General features: G+C 48.8%; 4 protein-coding genes across 4 annotated transcripts; 1 reads left to right on the forward strand and 3 right to left on the reverse strand.

The window, feature by feature from the left end:
- Positions 1-3,246: 3,246 nt before the first annotated feature.
- On the reverse strand, positions 3,247-4,008 carry LDX57_007720 (uncharacterized protein; the record flags this gene model as incomplete). The annotated part of the gene is made up of 1 exon (XM_046089437.1): positions 3,247-4,008. The coding sequence occupies one exon, from the start codon at positions 4,006-4,008 to the stop codon at positions 3,247-3,249; it is 762 nt and encodes a 253-aa protein (XP_045945407.1).
- A 7,245-nt stretch (positions 4,009-11,253) lies between these two features.
- Positions 11,254-11,526, reverse strand: LDX57_007721 (uncharacterized protein; the record flags this gene model as incomplete). The annotated part of the gene is made up of 1 exon (XM_046089438.1): positions 11,254-11,526. The coding sequence occupies one exon, from the start codon at positions 11,524-11,526 to the stop codon at positions 11,254-11,256; it is 273 nt and encodes a 90-aa protein (XP_045945408.1).
- A 3,683-nt stretch (positions 11,527-15,209) lies between these two features.
- LDX57_007722 (uncharacterized protein) lies at positions 15,210-15,545 on the reverse strand (the record flags this gene model as incomplete). The annotated part of the gene is made up of 1 exon (XM_046089439.1): positions 15,210-15,545. One exon carries the CDS (start codon positions 15,543-15,545, stop codon positions 15,210-15,212), a length of 336 nt encoding a protein of 111 aa, XP_045945409.1.
- A 568-nt stretch (positions 15,546-16,113) lies between these two features.
- LDX57_007723 (uncharacterized protein) lies at positions 16,114-16,845 on the forward strand (the record flags this gene model as incomplete). The annotated part of the gene is made up of 1 exon (XM_046089440.1): positions 16,114-16,845. The coding sequence occupies one exon, from the start codon at positions 16,114-16,116 to the stop codon at positions 16,843-16,845; it is 732 nt and encodes a 243-aa protein (XP_045945410.1).
- Between the last annotated feature and the right edge of the window lie 2,387 nt (positions 16,846-19,232).

Raw genomic sequence — 19,232 nt, forward strand, 5'->3', positions numbered from 1 at the left:
TGAGCAAACCATCCAACATAACGATTTCGAGATACAGGAAGATCACGATTCACAACGCTCATCGAGATCAGGGGGTGGAAGACGAAGAGGAAGAGGTCCTACTGATGATGGAACTCGTGAAAAGAATATTCTACGTACGAGAAGAGCTCCAAAACCAAAGAGGGATCCCCAATACGTCAGCCATATGATCATTGAATCAGAATCATTTATTGAAGCCCCAAGGATCGAAAAGGCCTTCTCTATAGCCATGGATCTGGCACAGAGAGAGAGAAAACAATGGCACCGAAACAACCTTCCTCCACCGCCGAATTCCTATTCAGAAATACTACAGCACCCGCTTAAGAACGAATTCTTGCATGCTGCGCAGGTTGAAGTAGGTAATCTCAAAGCAATGGATGCCTTTGACCTCGTCGAAATCAATGAAGCTCGAGATTCGCAGATTCTTCCGCTTAAATGGGTCTTCACATATAAATTCGATGAGGATGGCAACTTCACAAAAGCAAAAGGACGTATCTGCGTGAGAGGAGACCTTGAAAGAGACACAGTTGCTAATAACTTTGCTGCAACAGCGTCCGCGCGAGCATTCCGCGCTGTCATGGCTCTTGTAGCAGCTTTTGATCTTGATACCGATCAGAAAGATGCTATAAACGCGTTTCTAAATGCAACGCTTGACGACGTCATCTACACAAGATCACCAGACGGTTTTCATACTAAAGGCAAGATTTGGAAGCTCAGGAAAGCGTTATACGGGTTACGCAAATCGCCACGTCTTTGGCAGAAAGACTTGGCCACTACCCTGCTTAAGTTTGGCCTCCTACCTGTCCCCGAAGAGCAATGTCTTTACACGAATGAATACATGATCGTGCTGGTATACGTGGACGACATCATTGTGATCAACTTACCTATTCCTATCGCTCGTGAAGCCGCCAGACGATTCAAGGAAGATCTTGCAGAGAAATATGAGCTACGAGAAATGGGAGAAGTGAGCTGGTTCCTAGGAGTCAGGATTATTCGAGACAGGCCTCACAGGAAGCTCTGGCTTTGTCAAGATGCATATCTAGAGAATATCGCTGTGAAGTTCCATTTGAATGATCTTACAAGATGGCCAGATACACCTCTATCGAGCACTCTGGACCTCTCGCCCTACGAGGATCAAGCATCAGAGGCGAAGATCAAAGAATATTCCATGAAGATAGGATCCGCTCAATATCCTGCAATAATCACACGACCCGATATTGCACACGCAATAAGCCGCTTATCTGAAGCGCTGAAGAACCCGTCTCCAGATCACATTCAAGCTGCGGATAGAGTCATCGCCTACCTCTACGCAACTCGATTTCTTGCGATTGAATACGCCGCCGATCCAAACACCAAAGAAGTCGTAATAATCGGATCAGACGCCGCCTTTGCTGATCGACCTGACCGCCGCAGTTCGGCAGGATATCTCGTCAAGTTATACAACGGCCCAATTGAATGGAAATCAGGCAAACAACGCGCCATTACAACCTCCACAACTGAAGCAGAGTTTCTCGCTCTATCTGAGGCTGCAAAGGCCACCTACTGGTGGAGCAGAGTTTTCAACACCATGGGGTTCGATCCTCAACATGAAATGATCATTTCCTGTGACAACCAACAAACCGTTCGATTAATCAATTCAGAAGACGTTGAGCAACGTTCTAAATTGCGTCACGTTGATATTCATCGGTCATGGCTTCGCCAGGAAGCTCAGAGAGGCGATCTACACGTGGAATGGATTCCTACCGATCGAATGATCGCTGACGGCCTCACGAAGGCCCTTCCGGGTCAGAAACACCGCAAATTCATGGAGATGTTGAATCTTGTCAACATCAAAGACCTCATTTTGGCCCAAGAAGGCAGATAGGTCTCGCAAGGCGCTGAGGGGGTGTGTGGCCGCGGGAGTTGACTAAGCCGGCATTTCATCGCCTTGCTCAGCCGAAATAATCGACCAGTCAATTATTCAACATAATTGCTTCTTCCTGTTGAGTTGATTGATCATCATTTTGAAGCTCTAGGGATTGCATAAATACGAGCTGTATCGCATAGTTAGAAAATCAAGACCTTCAATCGAATCCGTGGAGATCACGTAATTCAGTGCTTTAGTCATCCCTGCCAAGCCCTCCAAACTGCCATATGATCTTGGGCCATCTGGTAGTCACATGACTTTTTGCCCGACTTTCGTCTCGCAGGCCTTCGTACCCCCACTACCAGTGCCCCTCCTTTTGCCGACCTTGCGATTTATTTACGCCCGGAGAGTGTTCAACAAATGTCTTTAAGGTACTAAGATCTAATTCGTAATATATACGGTAAACCCTATTTCTACTTTCGTTTTCTTCTAACAAACATGCTTAGTTGAACTGCGGAAAATCGATAATCGCAACGAGACACCCTTCCGGCACCCGCCGAATACCCATCGAGATGGAGCTTCATCAACTTTCTCGCGATGCCGAAGATATTCGAAAACAAATCAGGAATATGATACCAGAGACCGCTGCTGAACAAAATGGTGATATTACTGTCAAGGCCAACATCATATCTGAAGACGGAGAGGGGAACAAAAGCTATGGAGGGCAATTATTGACGGACCGAATCTTTTATCTAACTGGAAAGATGAAAATTGGAGAGGTACTATAACTTGGATTTATACAAATACCGACAATTACTGACTAGGAGACAGGGTTGGGTATATAACCTGGTTCACTTTTCGAAGGTAAAGCAGGTCAGAAATGACAAGAGACAAATGTATCTGGTGCCTCTGTCCGAGAACATGACCATAACGCCAGGAGGACCGCTGGAGGAAGGGTTCTATACATACCACACGAATGAGCCTTGGCTCAGCGCGAATGCAACCGTTCTCCTTATCATAAGGCGTTGAGACCCAATGAAAATTCTCAGGAGCGATCTTGTATTTATAATAATTTATTCTTGAGGGCCTCATTGCATGAAATTATAACATTGATTAATCAGTCTAATAAGAAATGTCTGAGCAGTAATCCAGAGTTCAACAGCATAATTGAAGAATAAGCCCATAGGAGCCTCCTTTCCCTTGGCAGGCTATGCACATTTTAGAGATTCAAACTAAGAATAGGAAATACTCAGTTAACTAGCTTAGGAGTTATTCAGTTAACTAGCTTAGGAGTTATCCAGGTTCGGCTTCCTTGTGCAGAATCCGATAGGATACACTGGAATTATCCGTGGGGGATCCAAATGCGTTGGGTTACCTGTTAACTAGTACACTGCCATGGGAATGTCTGGTGGAACGACAGGTTGGATACTCTGCCGATTATCGAACATGTTATGAGAACTGTTATTGAGTTGCTTTCCCCTATCAGAGAAACCAGAGGGAAGTATGGAGTGTACACCCTGTTGGGGATTGACCATGTTGAGGGTACCATTATCGAGCTGATTCTCCTGGAGGCCAGAAAAGTCCGACGGGATTATTTGGGCACCCTGACGGGGATCGAACATGTTGAGGGATCCATTATCGAGCTGATTCTCCTGGAGGCCAGAAAAGTCCGACGGGATGATTTGGGCACCCTGACGGGGATCGAACATGTTGAAGTGTTCATTGTCGAGCTGATTCTCCTGGAGGCCAGAAAAATCCGACGGGATGATTTGGGCACTCTGACGGGGATCGAACATGTTGAAGGATCCATTATCGAGCTGATTCTCCTGGAGGCCAGAAAAGTCCGACGGGATTATTTGGGCACCCTGACGGGGATCGAACATGTTGAGGGATCCATTATCGAGCTGATTCTCCTGGAGGCCAGAAAAGTCCGACGGGATTATTTGGGCACCCTGACGGGGATCGAACATGTTGAGGGATCCATTATCGAGCTGATTCTCCTGGAGGCCAGAAAAGTCCGACGGGATGATTTGGGCACTCTGACGGGGATCGAACATGTTGAAGTGTTCATTGTCGAGCTGATTCTCCTGGAGGCCAGAAAAATCCGACGGGATTATTTGGGCACCCTGACGGGGATCGAACATGTTGAGGGATCCATTATCGACTTGGCCTCCCTGGGGATGGGAGATGGTTGATATTGGTATCGGTTGGGAATTCCGATGGGGATCGAACATGTCAGACTGTGAGGGTCTTTGCGGCTGAAAGTGCTCGCCATCTTGCAAATATATCAGTAACCATTACACAAAGAAAAGAAATATCCATACCGGATACGGCGTTTTCTGCTGTAGTAGGTGTCTGCTTTGGTGTCTGGTTGCATGTATCTCTGTATTGACTTGACGACTGACTCTGTGCTGTAGTTGAAGAGGATGATCGCAAGACTCCATCATGGAGTTCTCGCTTCAGTGCATCTCCAAGAGGTCCCACAATATGGTCAATCTCCACCTCTGCAGACTCGTGCAAATCCCTTGCATTATCAGCTAGTTTTTGTTCCTTTAAGCGCTTGATCACTGATATCCGGTTCGCGTTTTCCCTCGATTTCGGGAGCTCTTTCGTCCAACTATGGGGCCCATTAGAAGATTTGAAAGTGAGGGGAGAACTCAACTTACAAGCTTTCACCGCCATTTTCGGGAAGAATGTAAAGTGCACCTACTCCACCAAGGTCCTCTGCGATTAACTCATACCTTTCACCTTTACCAACCCAGGCCCGGACTCTTTTGTAGATCATATCGTCCTTCGGTCTGGTTTTCCGTATGGCATCTGCTAAATAATAGGCAGTGCTATAATTTGTGGTTTGCCTTCCAGGTTCGACCGCCTGTTTTAGTCGGTAAAATGCTACGCAAAGTAGTCTTAGACGGATCTTGTCCAACTTTTGCTGCTCTTCGTAAAATACCGTCACTTGGTATAGACTACTAAGCGATTCACCAGGATGAAGTGCACGGGGTTGAATGACCTGAAGCTCATTCTGAGCCCCTCCTGCAGTATCTTTGTCCTGGATTGTTTCTCTTGATGGAAATAGGACTGCGCGCTTATTCTGTAGGTCTTGTACGGCTTGCGGAACGATGATTTTGGAGCTCGAACACAAAGCAGATCTCCTGATCTTTGGATAGCGGGCTGTTCTGCGTAGTTTCTGAGGAATATAGTCGTATATGTTTTGCACGGCTTTCGAAATAACCTGAAGCCGTGAGACGTGGCTCGAGTCAGACTGGCACAGCACATACCTCATCTTTCCATAATGAGCTTTCGTCTAGCTGGTCTTTCCCCTCGCTTTCTGCACGCTGACAAACACCCAATATACTCTGGGCTAAAACTTTGCTTTCAGCGACGCCCATGTTGCTGGTTAGGTGGGTTCATATCATGGACTGCTGGGTGGGGTTGCCGACCGGGCGCTGGCTTCGGGACAACTTACCTCAGATCTCGTGACGTTGCTAAGTAGTTAGTTAACTAGCTTACGAATTTATGACTAGGCGAAGTTGAACTCCCTGGTGCAGGCGGTACCGGATGGCAGTACTTTCAACTCGAGGCAGCTCAGGAAACACCCCGACTGACCTGCAACCACGAGCATGCTCCAAGATTGTCATACGTACACCTGTGTAGTGACGTCTTTTTATTTTTTTTATTACTCTAGCCCAGCCTCTGCCTGCCCACTTAGTCTCTCCTAACCAAACAACAGACGTGTTGCGCCATTGAATCTACATCGTCCATAATTCTTGAGAGTTGAACCGTTTTGTCTTTGGACCCGAGCACCCCGACCGGTCGCAAAACAAGCCTATCTTTTTCCAATACACACAAATACTTATCCAGTAATGAGTTTGACACTTATTGAGAGTTGAAAGACGTTCTCAATTGCTCGACTAATCGGTGTCGGTGTTATTCCATTCGCCGTCCTAGCCTATCATGGTCGATAGCTATGCGGGAACCGCCTCACCACACCACTTGTGAGCGGTAAACTGAACGGCCTGGGAGCAGCACTATCGGATTCACATGTGGTCTGGATTTGGCCAATGTAGTTCAACTGTGTACGGATTTGCAGACATTTCTGACCGCAGTTTCCGAGTATCTTTGAAAAAAGCACTGTTCATTGAGGTGGTTTATTACAAGGCAATATTGAAAGAAAATCAAAAACTCTGTCCCAGACATCCTTCCCGTAACTAAATCACAACACAACCGTAAGCAAGACGCCAACCCTGCCTGTTCCAATTCCTAACGCTCCTAGCGTGCCGGGGACTAAACCGAAAAAAACAGAACGTGCGAAGAAATGCCCCGGCCAACCTACTAGGAAGACCCACTCCAGGCATTCCTTCTCAAACCCAAATCCTAATATACCAATCGTTTGATGGAGTTTTCAGAAGTTTAGCACGCCAATTACCATTCAAGTTGCGAATGGGCAAAATGGGCAAGATGGGCAAGATGGGCAAGATGGGCAAGATGGGCAAGATGGAGGGAGGGAAAGGGAAGGAAGGAGAAAAATCGAAGAGGATCAGCAAGGAGAATTGCGGAGTCTCGGATTAGGAACCAATCACTGTGAATTCTGCCAAGGCGTATGCAGCCTGTGTGAGACTGCTGCGCGTCGATAGCTCGAGACATAGTTTGATTTCCCAACAAGCCTACTCCGTAGATGGGGGGTTAGGGATATGTTATTGGTGGCGCTGGCGCTGTCAGACCCTCACCCTGGCCGAGCGCGATACACACGTTCTAATATAGGATACAGGAAAAGTCTTCCCAAGCAAGTTCCTGGGACTAGCTAGCCACCAAAGGCCTCTAATCACAAACCTTGTGGATTTTTGAACATACCAGGACCGTTCCTTGCTCCTGTAATCCGAGTCACGCTCTAAATTATGTACTGTGATGATATTGCATCTTTGCCAATCGGTTGGCTCTCGATGCCTAATCAGTACTACTTTGAGTGCCATCGACCAATTCCGCGTTCAGAACGTCTGAGCACCAGCACCTCGCAAGACTTGGTATTTTCTGTGCATGCTGATTAGTGTAACTCTCTGAGAGTAGTTTGATCAGTGACATTGCTTCCTGACCGTTCCGGACTACGATAAGGGTATAAAAGTTGCCACAAACTCCGGCAGAAATGTGTGATTACTGTCTAAAAAACCTCCATATACAAAACCTCATTGTCAAGCTATCAACTCTCTCAGGTAATTCAATATTCAGGCATTGATCACCAAGGTACAATCGCTGATAACTCGGTCCCTATCAGCCGTACATTCTCGATATGTCTTATATCGTGGGCGAATTGATGAGGCTGTTCAGTCCCGCGCAACTGGACGTCGATACCCCCTCAACACTGTCTGAGAAAAGATGGACCGGCGATTATCCACCTTTGAAACGTGCAAGAGTCAGAACATGGCCGCCAACAAGAAGAAGTCTTCAGGATTTCCTATCACCCGAGGATGTACCAACCGTGGCTGATTCCGTTGGCTTATCCACCCCTGCACATATGTTGAACACTCAGCAGCTGCAGCTCATGACTGAAGGCGACGTTACCCATGATTTTGATCAGAACATTATTCCGTTTGTTGAGCTCTCTTTTTCCGGACCATCGGCATTCTCCATACCAGCCGCCGGCGCTGCACCTTTATGTGGAGGGCCCAAACTCTGGCCGCGATCACTTGTGGCTTCGAAGAAATATTCGACTCGAGGATTGCACAATGTGTCGCAGACTACTCGACATACTCTGAAATCTGGTATTCTCGGTTGCCAGGTGTCACGCCGGCATAACGGGCTACGGCGCCGGGCTGCACACCCACGCGAAGCATTTCTTTGAACGAGGATGGCCGTATAAGACCGAGCATGGACAATCGCCGTCTAGTTACGGATCCCCCCGGAGGCTATCCCATATGAATGGCTCCCGGCCGGAAGGGCGGGGCCATCGATTGCGTCCATCTGCACCGCAATAACATTATGAACTGGCTAAGCGGTACGTGGTTGTGGATTATATGCCAACTTGGGGCGCATACTTCCCAGACTTCGAGGTATATGCTGCTGAATCACAAATCGAAGTGTCTGCTGACATCCAGCCTGACACATCTAGCATCCGAATACGAGACGACACCGTCAACCAGCGAAGCGAAAGGCATAAACCACCCTTCCATAATTCTAGGATCCGCTTGCCTCCATTGATGTCTCGCAGTTGTGCCAGGGATATAGCCTCGTCGGCTGCGCCGTTTGACCGGCTACGGTGCCAATGTTGCGGTGGCACACGTTCACGGTCCTACCATTACCGACACTACCACGATCCGATAGCGTTTCCCGCGGCGGGGGTCTGCTCTCGCCGTCGGACAGGCTGCGCAAACACGAAGATGTTGAAAGAGTGGAGTACCCTGGACCCAATTTCAGAGCTACCTGTCTGGGGCCATGCGATGGACCCGGGGTGACCGTTATCGCGCAAGAAATCGATTTCAGTCATGTTGGTATTGGACCGTCCGTAGGATAAAGACAGTTAAGGAGATTATCGAATCGATTAACATGCGCAAATATTTGCCAGATGAGCGGCCGTCTGCAGATCGGTCATTTGGAATTACCACGGCCTTCAGCTATTCTGGAGGCGACCCACTGGAGGTGGTCCTTGGACGGTCCGGCAGCGTCGGCTGCTGTGTCAGTGTCTAGCCACTGATAGTACGGCTCAACGTCATTATCCAGTAGCCTGTGCTCATCGCTCGTCTGGCTGAACGATCGCCTTGACCTGGTTGCGGATAGACTGTCGGACACCCACTGTGGACGAGTGACCCGTCAGTATGGCTTGGCCGGAGACATCCGTCTTCCTCGGTCTTCGAAAAGTGTTCATACCGCCTACAACCATACTTACACACCGTGTATTTAGGCACCTCCTTATAGTCTGCGCCACATCTAGAAATCCTTTAATGAATCGGAGTCTAGTACCGGGGTTAATGAGAGGGCTCGTTCTTGCGGGTTGGATGGCAGTAGGGGAAGAATGGAAGGATATATCATGGCCAGAATACGAACGGCTGTCTGCTCGACTATCGTGGTACCTTGCCTTCTTGCGATTGAGGTTAAGCAAATGTTGCATGTCACCTAATGGCAATTATTTAGATATTGTTGGCTCAGTTCGCCGTTTTAAGAGAGACAATATTGAGTTGCTGCAAAAGTGCGGTACATAGGTCTTCTGTTTTCCAGACAACGATGAGTTTCCGTACCATGGCGCGGTGCTGTTCACTCGCTAGGAAAAGTGCCTGAATGAGCAACAACTAAGAGCACGGCCTCGAAACGAGCCAGACTAGGCGGTCTTCCGTATGGTCCCAGCACGAGCACGGTTCTCGCACGTTGTAAAGGCGTTTGGCTTTATAAAGCGCAACTGCGAGTGCTGAAGACTGCGGGCGGACTAGCATATGTAGCGTACAGGAGCTCGTGACTGTAGCCAATGCCTCTACCTCTCCTAATATGCACTCCAGACTGGTGAAGTGCTACGGTCCCTGGGTTTGCGTTGGTGAACCCTCCAGCCCTGGCGTCTCTTTCCGGAATGCGATGTAGAAAGCCAGCAGTTGACCGGCAATCTACAAGCCTGCATGTGGGAGGCAAAGGTACACATATTGGCCCGGCTCACCCTTCCACTGAGAGGGAATGGTGGTGTCCATCCTCTGACCCGGGAATATGACAATGGAAGGTCAGGAGCGTCCCCCGCGCCTTGTTAGAGGGACAGTCAAGGAATCCGCACTCAGGCCAATCAACCGTGTTGCTGCAGCCACCAACTATCAGAGGTATTTTGATCAACGCATCCAGACATGGCAGACATCGGAGCCAGACCGGTTGACTCCAAGTGATAGTGGCACTTCATCGCTAGCTGCGGGTGACGGCGAATAACCACATGCAGCGTCACGGGAAAGATCAAGATCATGAAACATGCTGCTTGTTTTTGATTATATACATGATTTGTATGGGGGAACATGCCACACTGGCTATTTCCAGAGATAGTCAGTGATATCTCACCAGAAGGAAGGTAATGCTGTCGTATGGCTGGCACCGATTGGTCATCATTCAGGATAGCAATAGCTCCATGAAGTGGATTGGATGACCGCCATCTGGCCAATTCATCGATGCATCCATGCTACTGCCGACCAATTAATCCCCAGAAGATACGCGGGAAGGCCGAAGGTTAAACCTGTCCACAAAGGAATGGGATTAGTAACCGCGAGGTTGGCAGCACGTCGGTGCATGGGTACCTAGGCTCGAGCTCGCAAAGTTAGTGGTAGGATGCTCACTGAGCGGAAGTGTGGCCATGGAGCCCTGTTGAATGTGAGCATATCGGAGTGACAGAATGGTCTCGGGGGCGAGTAGCCAAGGAGTCACCGTACGAGCCAACTTACCAGGGCGGTTGTAGTGCATATTCCATACCAGTCGGTCTGCGGTATGTGGGCGATATGGTCGTACCAGAGGGATGTCACTGGGGGCATTCTACTAGTCGGGGTAGGTAGCCTGAGGAACACGGGTGTATTTGTATCCTGTCCGCGGTGCCTTCTAGGAGCCCTCAACTAGATGCCTTCAACAGGGAAGTTGGAGTAAGGAGGCCCAATGGGTATATGGGCATTAATGTGGGTGGGCTAGTCCATCTTACTCCATCTATCTTTGGACCCTGACCTGCGGCAAGCTGGCTGGGATCTAAGAAAGTGATAGACAAGAAACTGAGGGTCCTCTTTCCCCAATACGCGGGCGAGATGTTTCCGAGCGAGAGAAAAACATGTATGGATCAGGAGATGCTGTGACCCCGATGAACTACAATACACACTCTCTCAGCTTATCGCAGATGAAGCTCTGCCTTTACAATCTATTGACCATCCAGCAAACAGGTACAATACTCCATCAACCTGCAGTACATATCACAAGCTCGATTTGGAACTGTTAATCATCCAGAACCCGGTCCGCTATCTTCAGGCCACAAATTAGATGACAGGCCCCGCAGGAGTCTCTATAAGTATAAAAACCACATTAACGAGCTATACCTTGCAACAGAATCAAGATTGGAGCTGTTTCCTCAATCGTCTTATCTTTCTCGGCTGTTGCATGGGTTGGGCGGGAGAGATCAGAGCCAAGAGCTCTTCTATCTCGCGAGAAAGAGCCCTGTATGTACTCCCCACTGCACTGTTGACTCATCTGACCCAGCAAGCGCTGTCGACCTCTCGCTTGTTTAAGCTGGTGTGTCAGCTTTGACGCGTCAGTAGTAAAATCGATATACGGGCTGACATGTGAGCGTGTAGCCGCTCTACTAGAATGCCTTCTAGTAACTAGAATACCATCATGAAACCTATCGCTGAGACCGGCAGGGAATTGGTTAGGGAATGCATCAGACGGAGTATTGTTGCCATTTACCGGGCGGTTTGTTTATTCCCGCTGGGAGTCTGACGGAAGGTATCCGCAGAACAGGGACTATCCAGGCCCAGAGCCTCTCTGGTTTCATGCGGTTGTTCACCCTTCGAGTTGTGTTCTTTGCCCCCCGTGCTAGGTCTATCGCCGTCCTTCTCCAACTGCCTATTCAGCCATGATATGGGTGGTATGGACAGCCCTATAGTCGTAAAAGGAGGTGCCACGAGCAACTCCTCGTCAGAGCTGTCTTCATTTGGCTCAGAGGAGCTTTTCATAGGGGCTAAGTGTATGTGTAGATGATTTTTGGTCTCTCTCTCTCTCTCCGAAAGGATTTGTAACATATTTAACCTACAATTTGCAAGTATTATCTAACTGTTTGCCATCGTACGGCGCATGGAGACACTACCAATGGACACCATCAGAAATTGCCTTGGTCCACTCTGGATGCTCAGTGATGAGCCGATGGGCTGCGGCCTCCTCAGAGGACCAATTGTTTACGTTATAGTGTTGTTCGTGTGACTGCTTATTTGTCCGGTAACAACTCCTATTGTTCCTGTGGGTTGACTGATAGATCCCAAGATCTCCGAGAGCCCTATGGTGTATTTTCAGTATGCTACGCACAATGCTCAAGGAAACTAGCGTTAGAGATGAGCGAGACTAAGCTATGTTAGCAAGGTGTGGCAGAATTTCGAAAGTACAGTAACGCTAGTCATTCCAGGATCAAAGCCAGCCGAGACAAATTGCGGACATAAAGGAGGCCCTGATTCTGAAAGGTAAAATCAGAGTCTAATCGGTAATCAGTTGACAGAGTTCGTAACGCAATTCACCGCAGATGGCTCTTCCAAATACCGTTCATGCCATCTTAGCTACGTTACTATTGTTTTTGGCGACGACCCGTGCCGTGCTGTCTAGTCGCACATTCCGACAGCACCCGTTCTATCGATGCCTAGACGCCACATCCTCGGCGATGCTTGTGGCCTTCCTCGCTGCAGTGGTAGCGCTCCGTTGGAGCCACTATCATACGCTCAGTTGAGTTCTCATCAATAAAGGCTAGAGGGAGTCACCGCTGACAATTCTGTGTCTGGTGCAGAGATCATAACATCTATAGCGGGCTTTTGCCCTCCGCTTCTGGAAGTGAGTATGCACGAGGACAGGTAGGGTACATCCACGAATCATCACTAATGAACCCTTAGTATCTTCGACTACACTTCATCTTCTCTGGTGTACCACAACCCTTGTCTGCAGCCAGGATATTTTATGCCTTGCTATGTGCTCTTTATATCACCAAAGTGGCGGTTATCGTCATCAGTCACTTGGCTTATGACCCGGCCCATTACGCCACGCTAATTCTCTCCGCCGCGGATTATATGAGTGTCGCCGCCGGTTACCTCCGTTTGGCTCAACACACTGTCGAGAACTCCCAGTCTCAACGACGTCTCGTTTATGCAGTCTACGGCATGTTTGGCTTCTCCGGTCTTTTGCTAATCATTGCGGCAATAGGGGTGTTATGTCGCGCTTGGGCTTTATCCCAAGAGGTAATATGTCCCGCCCTGCTCGCTGTTTCTTGCTAAGGGCCTCCATGGCAGACACAAATGCTCCTAACCATTGCGTTGTCGGTCCGCCATGGGTTAAGAGTGCCTCGCTACTCAGAGATGGATGCCGCAAGGAGCTTCCCAGCTTCTCCCCCGATTGGGAGAGCGAACCGCACGCGGAATTCTGATGACTACCATACAATCCTCGCAGATCTTCGGTAGTGAGCAGCCACGCATCTGCATATCCGGGTGATCAGCAAAGCCCTCAATAACAGAAAGAGACTACTGGGGCCAAATATTGCAAGTTTCCGATAGAAGCGTGGCAATTGTGTCTTAAAGCACGTGTGGTGTGATTCTATGACGCGCGACCCAGCGACCATCAAAATACATACTTGTATAGGACCTCATTCCTCATAACGTAGATCTGCCCTAGAATGAACATCCCCTACATCCCGTCGATGTCATCTCCTCGTCGTTGATGGCCTCCAGCAGTAGAATTATGATGAGCATGAATTCTTTGTTCTCTCGCAGAGCACACCCTTGTCGTTATCAGCAGGTCTAGATTGACGCTTGCGTTTAGGGAGACGTTCCTGACAAAAGGGCGTCGCTTTCATACCGCACGATGCTCAGTTTTCGATAGACGTAGGAGGGGTGCTGGCATCGGGAGAACGCTACCAGTGTTATAAAGAAAATCATGAGCATCTCCGCTGCAGGTAGGAGGGACCTCAGATCCATGTTCGTCTAATCACACTACAACATCGAGAGGCCCGTTGGCACTCACCGGTCACCTAAGGCGCTTGGTGATTCCTGGAGATGTATCTATCGAGTAATGAAAACGATCGAAGGCAAACTTGAGGGCCGCGAAAGGCTAGCTAGAAGGGGTGAAAATGGGGAGCGCAGCAATGCGCAATACTGCTGATGTGGAATTTTTAGGCGGGAGAATGGCGTGTTGCCTAGTTAAAGCCTCCAGCCGGCAGGATAAGAGCAAGGAGCCTGAAACACAAAATATTTCTTTCGTAGGGTTCTATCTACTAATAAGCACCCCCCCCCCCCCCCCCCCCTCCTCTGATTCTGTATGATAACGATTACCGACGTCCCTTAAGTTATATAGCTGGGCGACAGTTAATGGTCAACTCTTACTCCGATTCTCATTCACACACTTCTGCTGCTACTCCTACTATACCGCTACCGAATCGACCTGGCTGCCAAAATTCGCCTTTAAAGAATGAAGCGGCCGAGGTGTTTCTGTCGTGCACGATGGCTATCCTTACGGCTCCAGGTCGCTTTAGAAGAGAGCGGTTTACCTCGACCGGCACTCCCGGAGAACAGAGAGCAGCCTGAGCCACGATCCTTAGCATACCAAACGGGGAGGGACACGGATACGGAATATGAACGCCGACGGCGCTCACATGCTCCATCACCCAACTAGCCTGCCAAACAAATTGAAACATGCTGCTTGGTATGTCTGGCCTGATTTCAGATATCGCTAGTACTGCGGCTTCGTCGAAAATTACGCTCGTGAGGCGGTACACATTCGCATGGTGGAGAGAAGGCCGTGGGCGGAAGATGGAAGGATGTGAGTCTTTTTGTGAATGTGTTTTGTTTATTATATTGCTAGCCCATCGTACCATACGCGATGAATTTACTCTCCCAAGGAGGGGTTGGAAAAAGCCACGAACGCTCGGCTCTTTTGTATCTCGAACAAGCTTCTCTATCTGGCATAAAATAAAATCCAGGGGTCTATACAGTATACTCAGGACTTTGTCTTACATAGATCGGGTAAAAGTGAACGCGGTTGCGAAACATGATCGCCCTTTGAGCCAGTGCAGTCATAACAAGTAAATGGCAACAGATCTATCCGCGCCCAGTTTACTCCCACCTGCCACGTAAAGCTATTTACAATATATATCGGAATAACAAAAAAGCTCTCTGCTCGGTTCGCCACCTCATTAGACTATCTAGTTGGCTAGATGGTATGGTATCCTCATGAAGGAATGCCTCTGTACGTCCATTCCAAACGCCCCGTAAGTCTCTTTGAACTTGAACTGCGCTAATGAGATCGTAATAATATAGCTTGGCTATGACTGTCGTAGAAAGAAGCGCCAGAAATGTCGGGCTATGTTGTAGGTTTTCGATCGATCGCAATGCCTTTCGGTGATCCTATGCCCAAGGCCTCAGCACACCTGGCTGAATTCAAAGGTGGCCAGTAAACAATGATTAAACAATGACGACGTATAAATGTGGTAGACTCTTGCTTGATGAAGCGCTGATGTTCGGTGGAAGAAGTAAGAAGGGCTGATCGAGGCGAACCGGTCATGCAAGTGGGCTTCAAATTAGATGTGGTGGGGTAACAGGGGCATTGGAATTTAGATGACCGCTGAATGGCGCGTACAGCTTTTAGTCATAAAGCCGATAAATATTGGTCCTTATAGAGACTGGTTGTATGACGAGAGTTGCTTGCTGGCGACGGATGCACGGTGGGAATTCTGTGCTGCTTCCCTTTCCCACCGACGCGCAATCTTTCGAGCCTCTCTTGAGGTATCCTTATGGCGGTCGCATATCATCAGCTTGGCTGCGTTCTCGAAGCCTGTCGCCCGGCGTTTCGGGTTTGACGCCTGATTCGCCAAGGACGGCTCTCTTTCCGCAAAGTCCCGCTTGATAGAATCGATCTGTCCCGGACATACACCATCAGGTGAGGAAGCGATATATCGTTCATAGTGTAAAGGTTCAATCGGGTTAAGAAATTGCTGCACAGAGGGCATGATGAAAAGCTCGAATATACAGCCACAGAAGCGATGGTTATTTAGAGCATGGCGTAGCGTACTGGAGTGCCATTTTATGTTGGACCAATTTGCATGGGAATCGGCCATTATAGGCGCCAAAGAAATCACCATGGGCTGGGCAAACGCAAGAAGGCACTTCTCTCTCGCAGGAACTCATTGTACCCCAAGATACTCAATCTATACCCCCGAGAGCAGTTGCAACATTCCACTGAGCCGATATATGGCTCCCAGGAACATGCTCGCTCCTGCGATCTATTTATCGGTTTCCGGAGAGCCGGTGACACATCCCGATTATTCGTCGCTGTTGCTTGCTCAGGTTATATAAGTTCACCATTCTTTCGTATCACAACATGAACAGGCTCGACATTGACCGCGTGCAAAAGCGACGACCGAGATCACCATTCACTCATAGCGTATGTTCGCACCTTTTCCCGTCTCACAATGAAGGTGGCCGGACGCTTTCATTAACATACTAACCTATGCCGCAGGACAGATCCCCCGCCTTACTCTTATTAACCCCCCGTGTGTCCCCTGGAGCTCAGTCACAATGGATGGAGTGTGGGATCCGATCCGGGTGTGCACGATGAGCAACCCAGAGGACACGACCACTTGTTGTGGGAAGACTCGGGCCAAGACGAGATGCAAAAACCGCATCTCAAGGGAATCTCGCTCCGAAGCTGCTCATATCCTGCAGCTTTTGGCGCAGCGACCTCCGGATGACAGCCTCGTCCAGAAACTGAGCAAGATTGCCAGGCTCCTACTATGCAGAAGATACCACCGAGACCAGGAGGACGAACAAGTGCAGCCGCTAGTTGAGCACTGGTGCGATAGTGCTCACGATTCAGGCGTCGGGCTTCAACGTCCGGTCGCTGTACGCACGGAAGTCCGGCAAATTCTCTCGTCACCAAACCCAAGGGATCTGACTTCGACGCCAGTGACTCCCATGGAGGTTGAACCTCCCTCGACTGAGCCTCAGTCCATCCATATTGAGCACCTGAGGCAAAGGCCAGACCAATTCGAGGTGATGCCATCTTCCCAAGGGCGGATCAAGTTTGGGACCACAAATGCCGACAACACCCGCACGCCAGTGATCCTCCGTTCACTGGAGCCGAAGGATGACAGCGGCAGAATAATGTGCAATATCTGCTGGCAGGAGTCTGCAGACGAAATCGCTAATTTGAAATGCGAGCACTGTGAGAATAGCGTGCACTTAGGATGCATGGGAGACTGGCTCGAAAAACGCTCAACTCAGATCAACTTCAACTGCCCAATATGGTAGGTTCCTCTTCCTGTTGCCCTTTCGTGAATATATTGTCTTGCTGACACATTCACAGCCGCGGGGTTCGCCGGTTTGATGCTTTTTATTCCGTCGCTGTGACGACAAGGGAAACAGAGAATGGAATTGACGGTGTTAATGACTCCGTCACTAGCTCAGGGGAGATCGCTTCAACGGAAGGGGCTGGGTCGCAAGGTCTCCGCCGGTCCGGTAGATCCAGGAGACGGCCTGACTACTACGGATTATCATAGTTTGACAGCCTCAATTGCCGGGGGTAAGGATGAGATCTAAGCCATCCGATGATAAGGCTACAGGAAGGCTGTATTGATATAGAGTGTGATCCACGGCCTAATTATCCTTTTGGACCACATAGGCCCAACGCGAGGCAAACACCAGCGATAGGAATAGCATCCAGCAATAAATATTTGACTTTTTGTATCCGATTCTATTCGTCTCTTATCTCCTTGGATCTTTCAGCGGTCTAGGTTTCGGCTGCATAAACAGGGCATGCGCGCGGATTGCGTCAATGAGTTCACCTCGGCTGCTTGTGGGTATTTGGGAGGCCCCCACGAGATAGGTTTTACAGCCATCGACCTTCTCTGGCCCGGCCCGTAGATGATGGACAGAACCGGGCAGCACGGCGTGGAAGAATCCTGTTACATTCGGCCTACCTGGTGTATCCTAGTGCTACAGTGCCCATTGGCAATTTCCCGGTCGCTTTACTGGCCATGATGATCCCCCTCTATGCCCGCGGAGTACCCAATTTCAAGTTCTCAAGAATAGGCTCAAGCTAGGGCTCGCAGTAATTTAGATGATCCTAGAAGTAGATTGGCCGTTCTGAAGAGTCAAAGCTATATTACTAGTGGCCGTCAAGTTTTTTAACGGCTGATAATGAAGGTCGGCTATTCTTTGCTGGCGATACATTATAAAAGCGACCTTGCCCATTGGCCTGGCATGGCACTTTGCTTTCGAGTTCCGAATATTCCGTCAGTTATTACTTTGTATTCAAAGATCTAGAATCTACATTGAGCCTGTGAGTACTCGATATTCTTTCGACTCATGTGGGCCTTGCAACTGATATGATACTCTATGAGTAAAGATGACTTATAATGTCGTCATCAGTTTCGCTTCAGTACCCAAATCCCACAAGAGGAAAGCCGTCCCCAGGCGAACAGCTCAGGCAATTTGCTTCCCATGAGGGATTCTACGAAATATCCCGCCGTTTGATGACCGCCCTATCAGCATCAGATGTGAGTGCGATGCTCGCAGCTCTTCATGTCAAACCTTCGCCGTCATTACACCAGGCATTCCTTCATCCGCTTAGAGATATAGACCGAACAATGCGAACATTCGAGTCCTGGAAGCGTGAGAGATGCCAGATTCTAATTCTGGGGCCCGACTCCACGTTGCTGAATCAACGGATTCGGGACCCAACTGGGTACTATGCAACGAGCAACCACTCCCCTGGGCCGTTGGAGGTATGGGTCATAGCAATCCCTCCCAGATCGGCAGAATATGCCCAGAAGGCTTCCAAATTGCGGGGCATATTCCGGGGGCGCAGCAAGGAAAGAACCAGGGAGCTTTCTGATTTTATAAAGATTATAAGCGAAGAACGAATATTCAAACAGTATCCCCCGGAGTTTGCAGATTTAGTCCCGGCCGCGAATGGCCAATTCAGCACTACTATACGTGGTGATCATGTTGATGTTAAGGTATTCGACCAGTTTGATTCGACTCTTATACCAACCTTCGCAGATTACGGGCGTGGCATCATTCTCCTCTTCTCAGGCATGACGTTTTACTTGCCGTGGAGCATAAGGAGCGATAGGCCAGGTCGAAATTGGGTGACAGACGGGCTTCCTTATATCTATGCTTTTAATCCCTCGCATATTGAAAGGGGAAGAGTTAAGCGCTCGGGTCCATATGTGGGAATGACAAAGTTATTTCTCTTTCGTCATAGTCAAGACATTGAAACAGATTGTGTGTCTATCCCTATCAAACGGGTGCACTTCTAATGTTCGCGTGAATGCTGCATTTCTTCAATGAAAATGCCGCTTGTGCTGTTATTTTTATTTTTTTCTCCTTATGGTAATGTATGTGTGATCTGGGGAAGTGCAATTAAAAAGTATGGCTGGACGGGTTGATCAAAAGAATGACTAATAATCGAATATGCAAGAAATTAGGCGATGAAGGTCTTGTTTATCCGAACCTTCTGTAAATAATACTATTTATACAACTTAGGAACCTCAAAAGCCATGGCCAAACTTCGGCGATTTATCGGCCAAGCAACCGTGCTGTCAGCGGGTGATCTGCAGTGGACAAGCATTGTTGGAAGCCTTTTTTTTTTTTTTGCGTTCATCTGGGCAGGTTACTGCAATGTCCATGGATTG

The sequence above is a fragment of the Aspergillus melleus genome (genome assembly GCF_016097325.1).
Source record: "Aspergillus melleus strain CBS 546.65 chromosome Unknown contig4, whole genome shotgun sequence".
NCBI classification, from domain to species: Eukaryota; Fungi; Ascomycota; class Eurotiomycetes; order Eurotiales; family Aspergillaceae; genus Aspergillus; species Aspergillus melleus.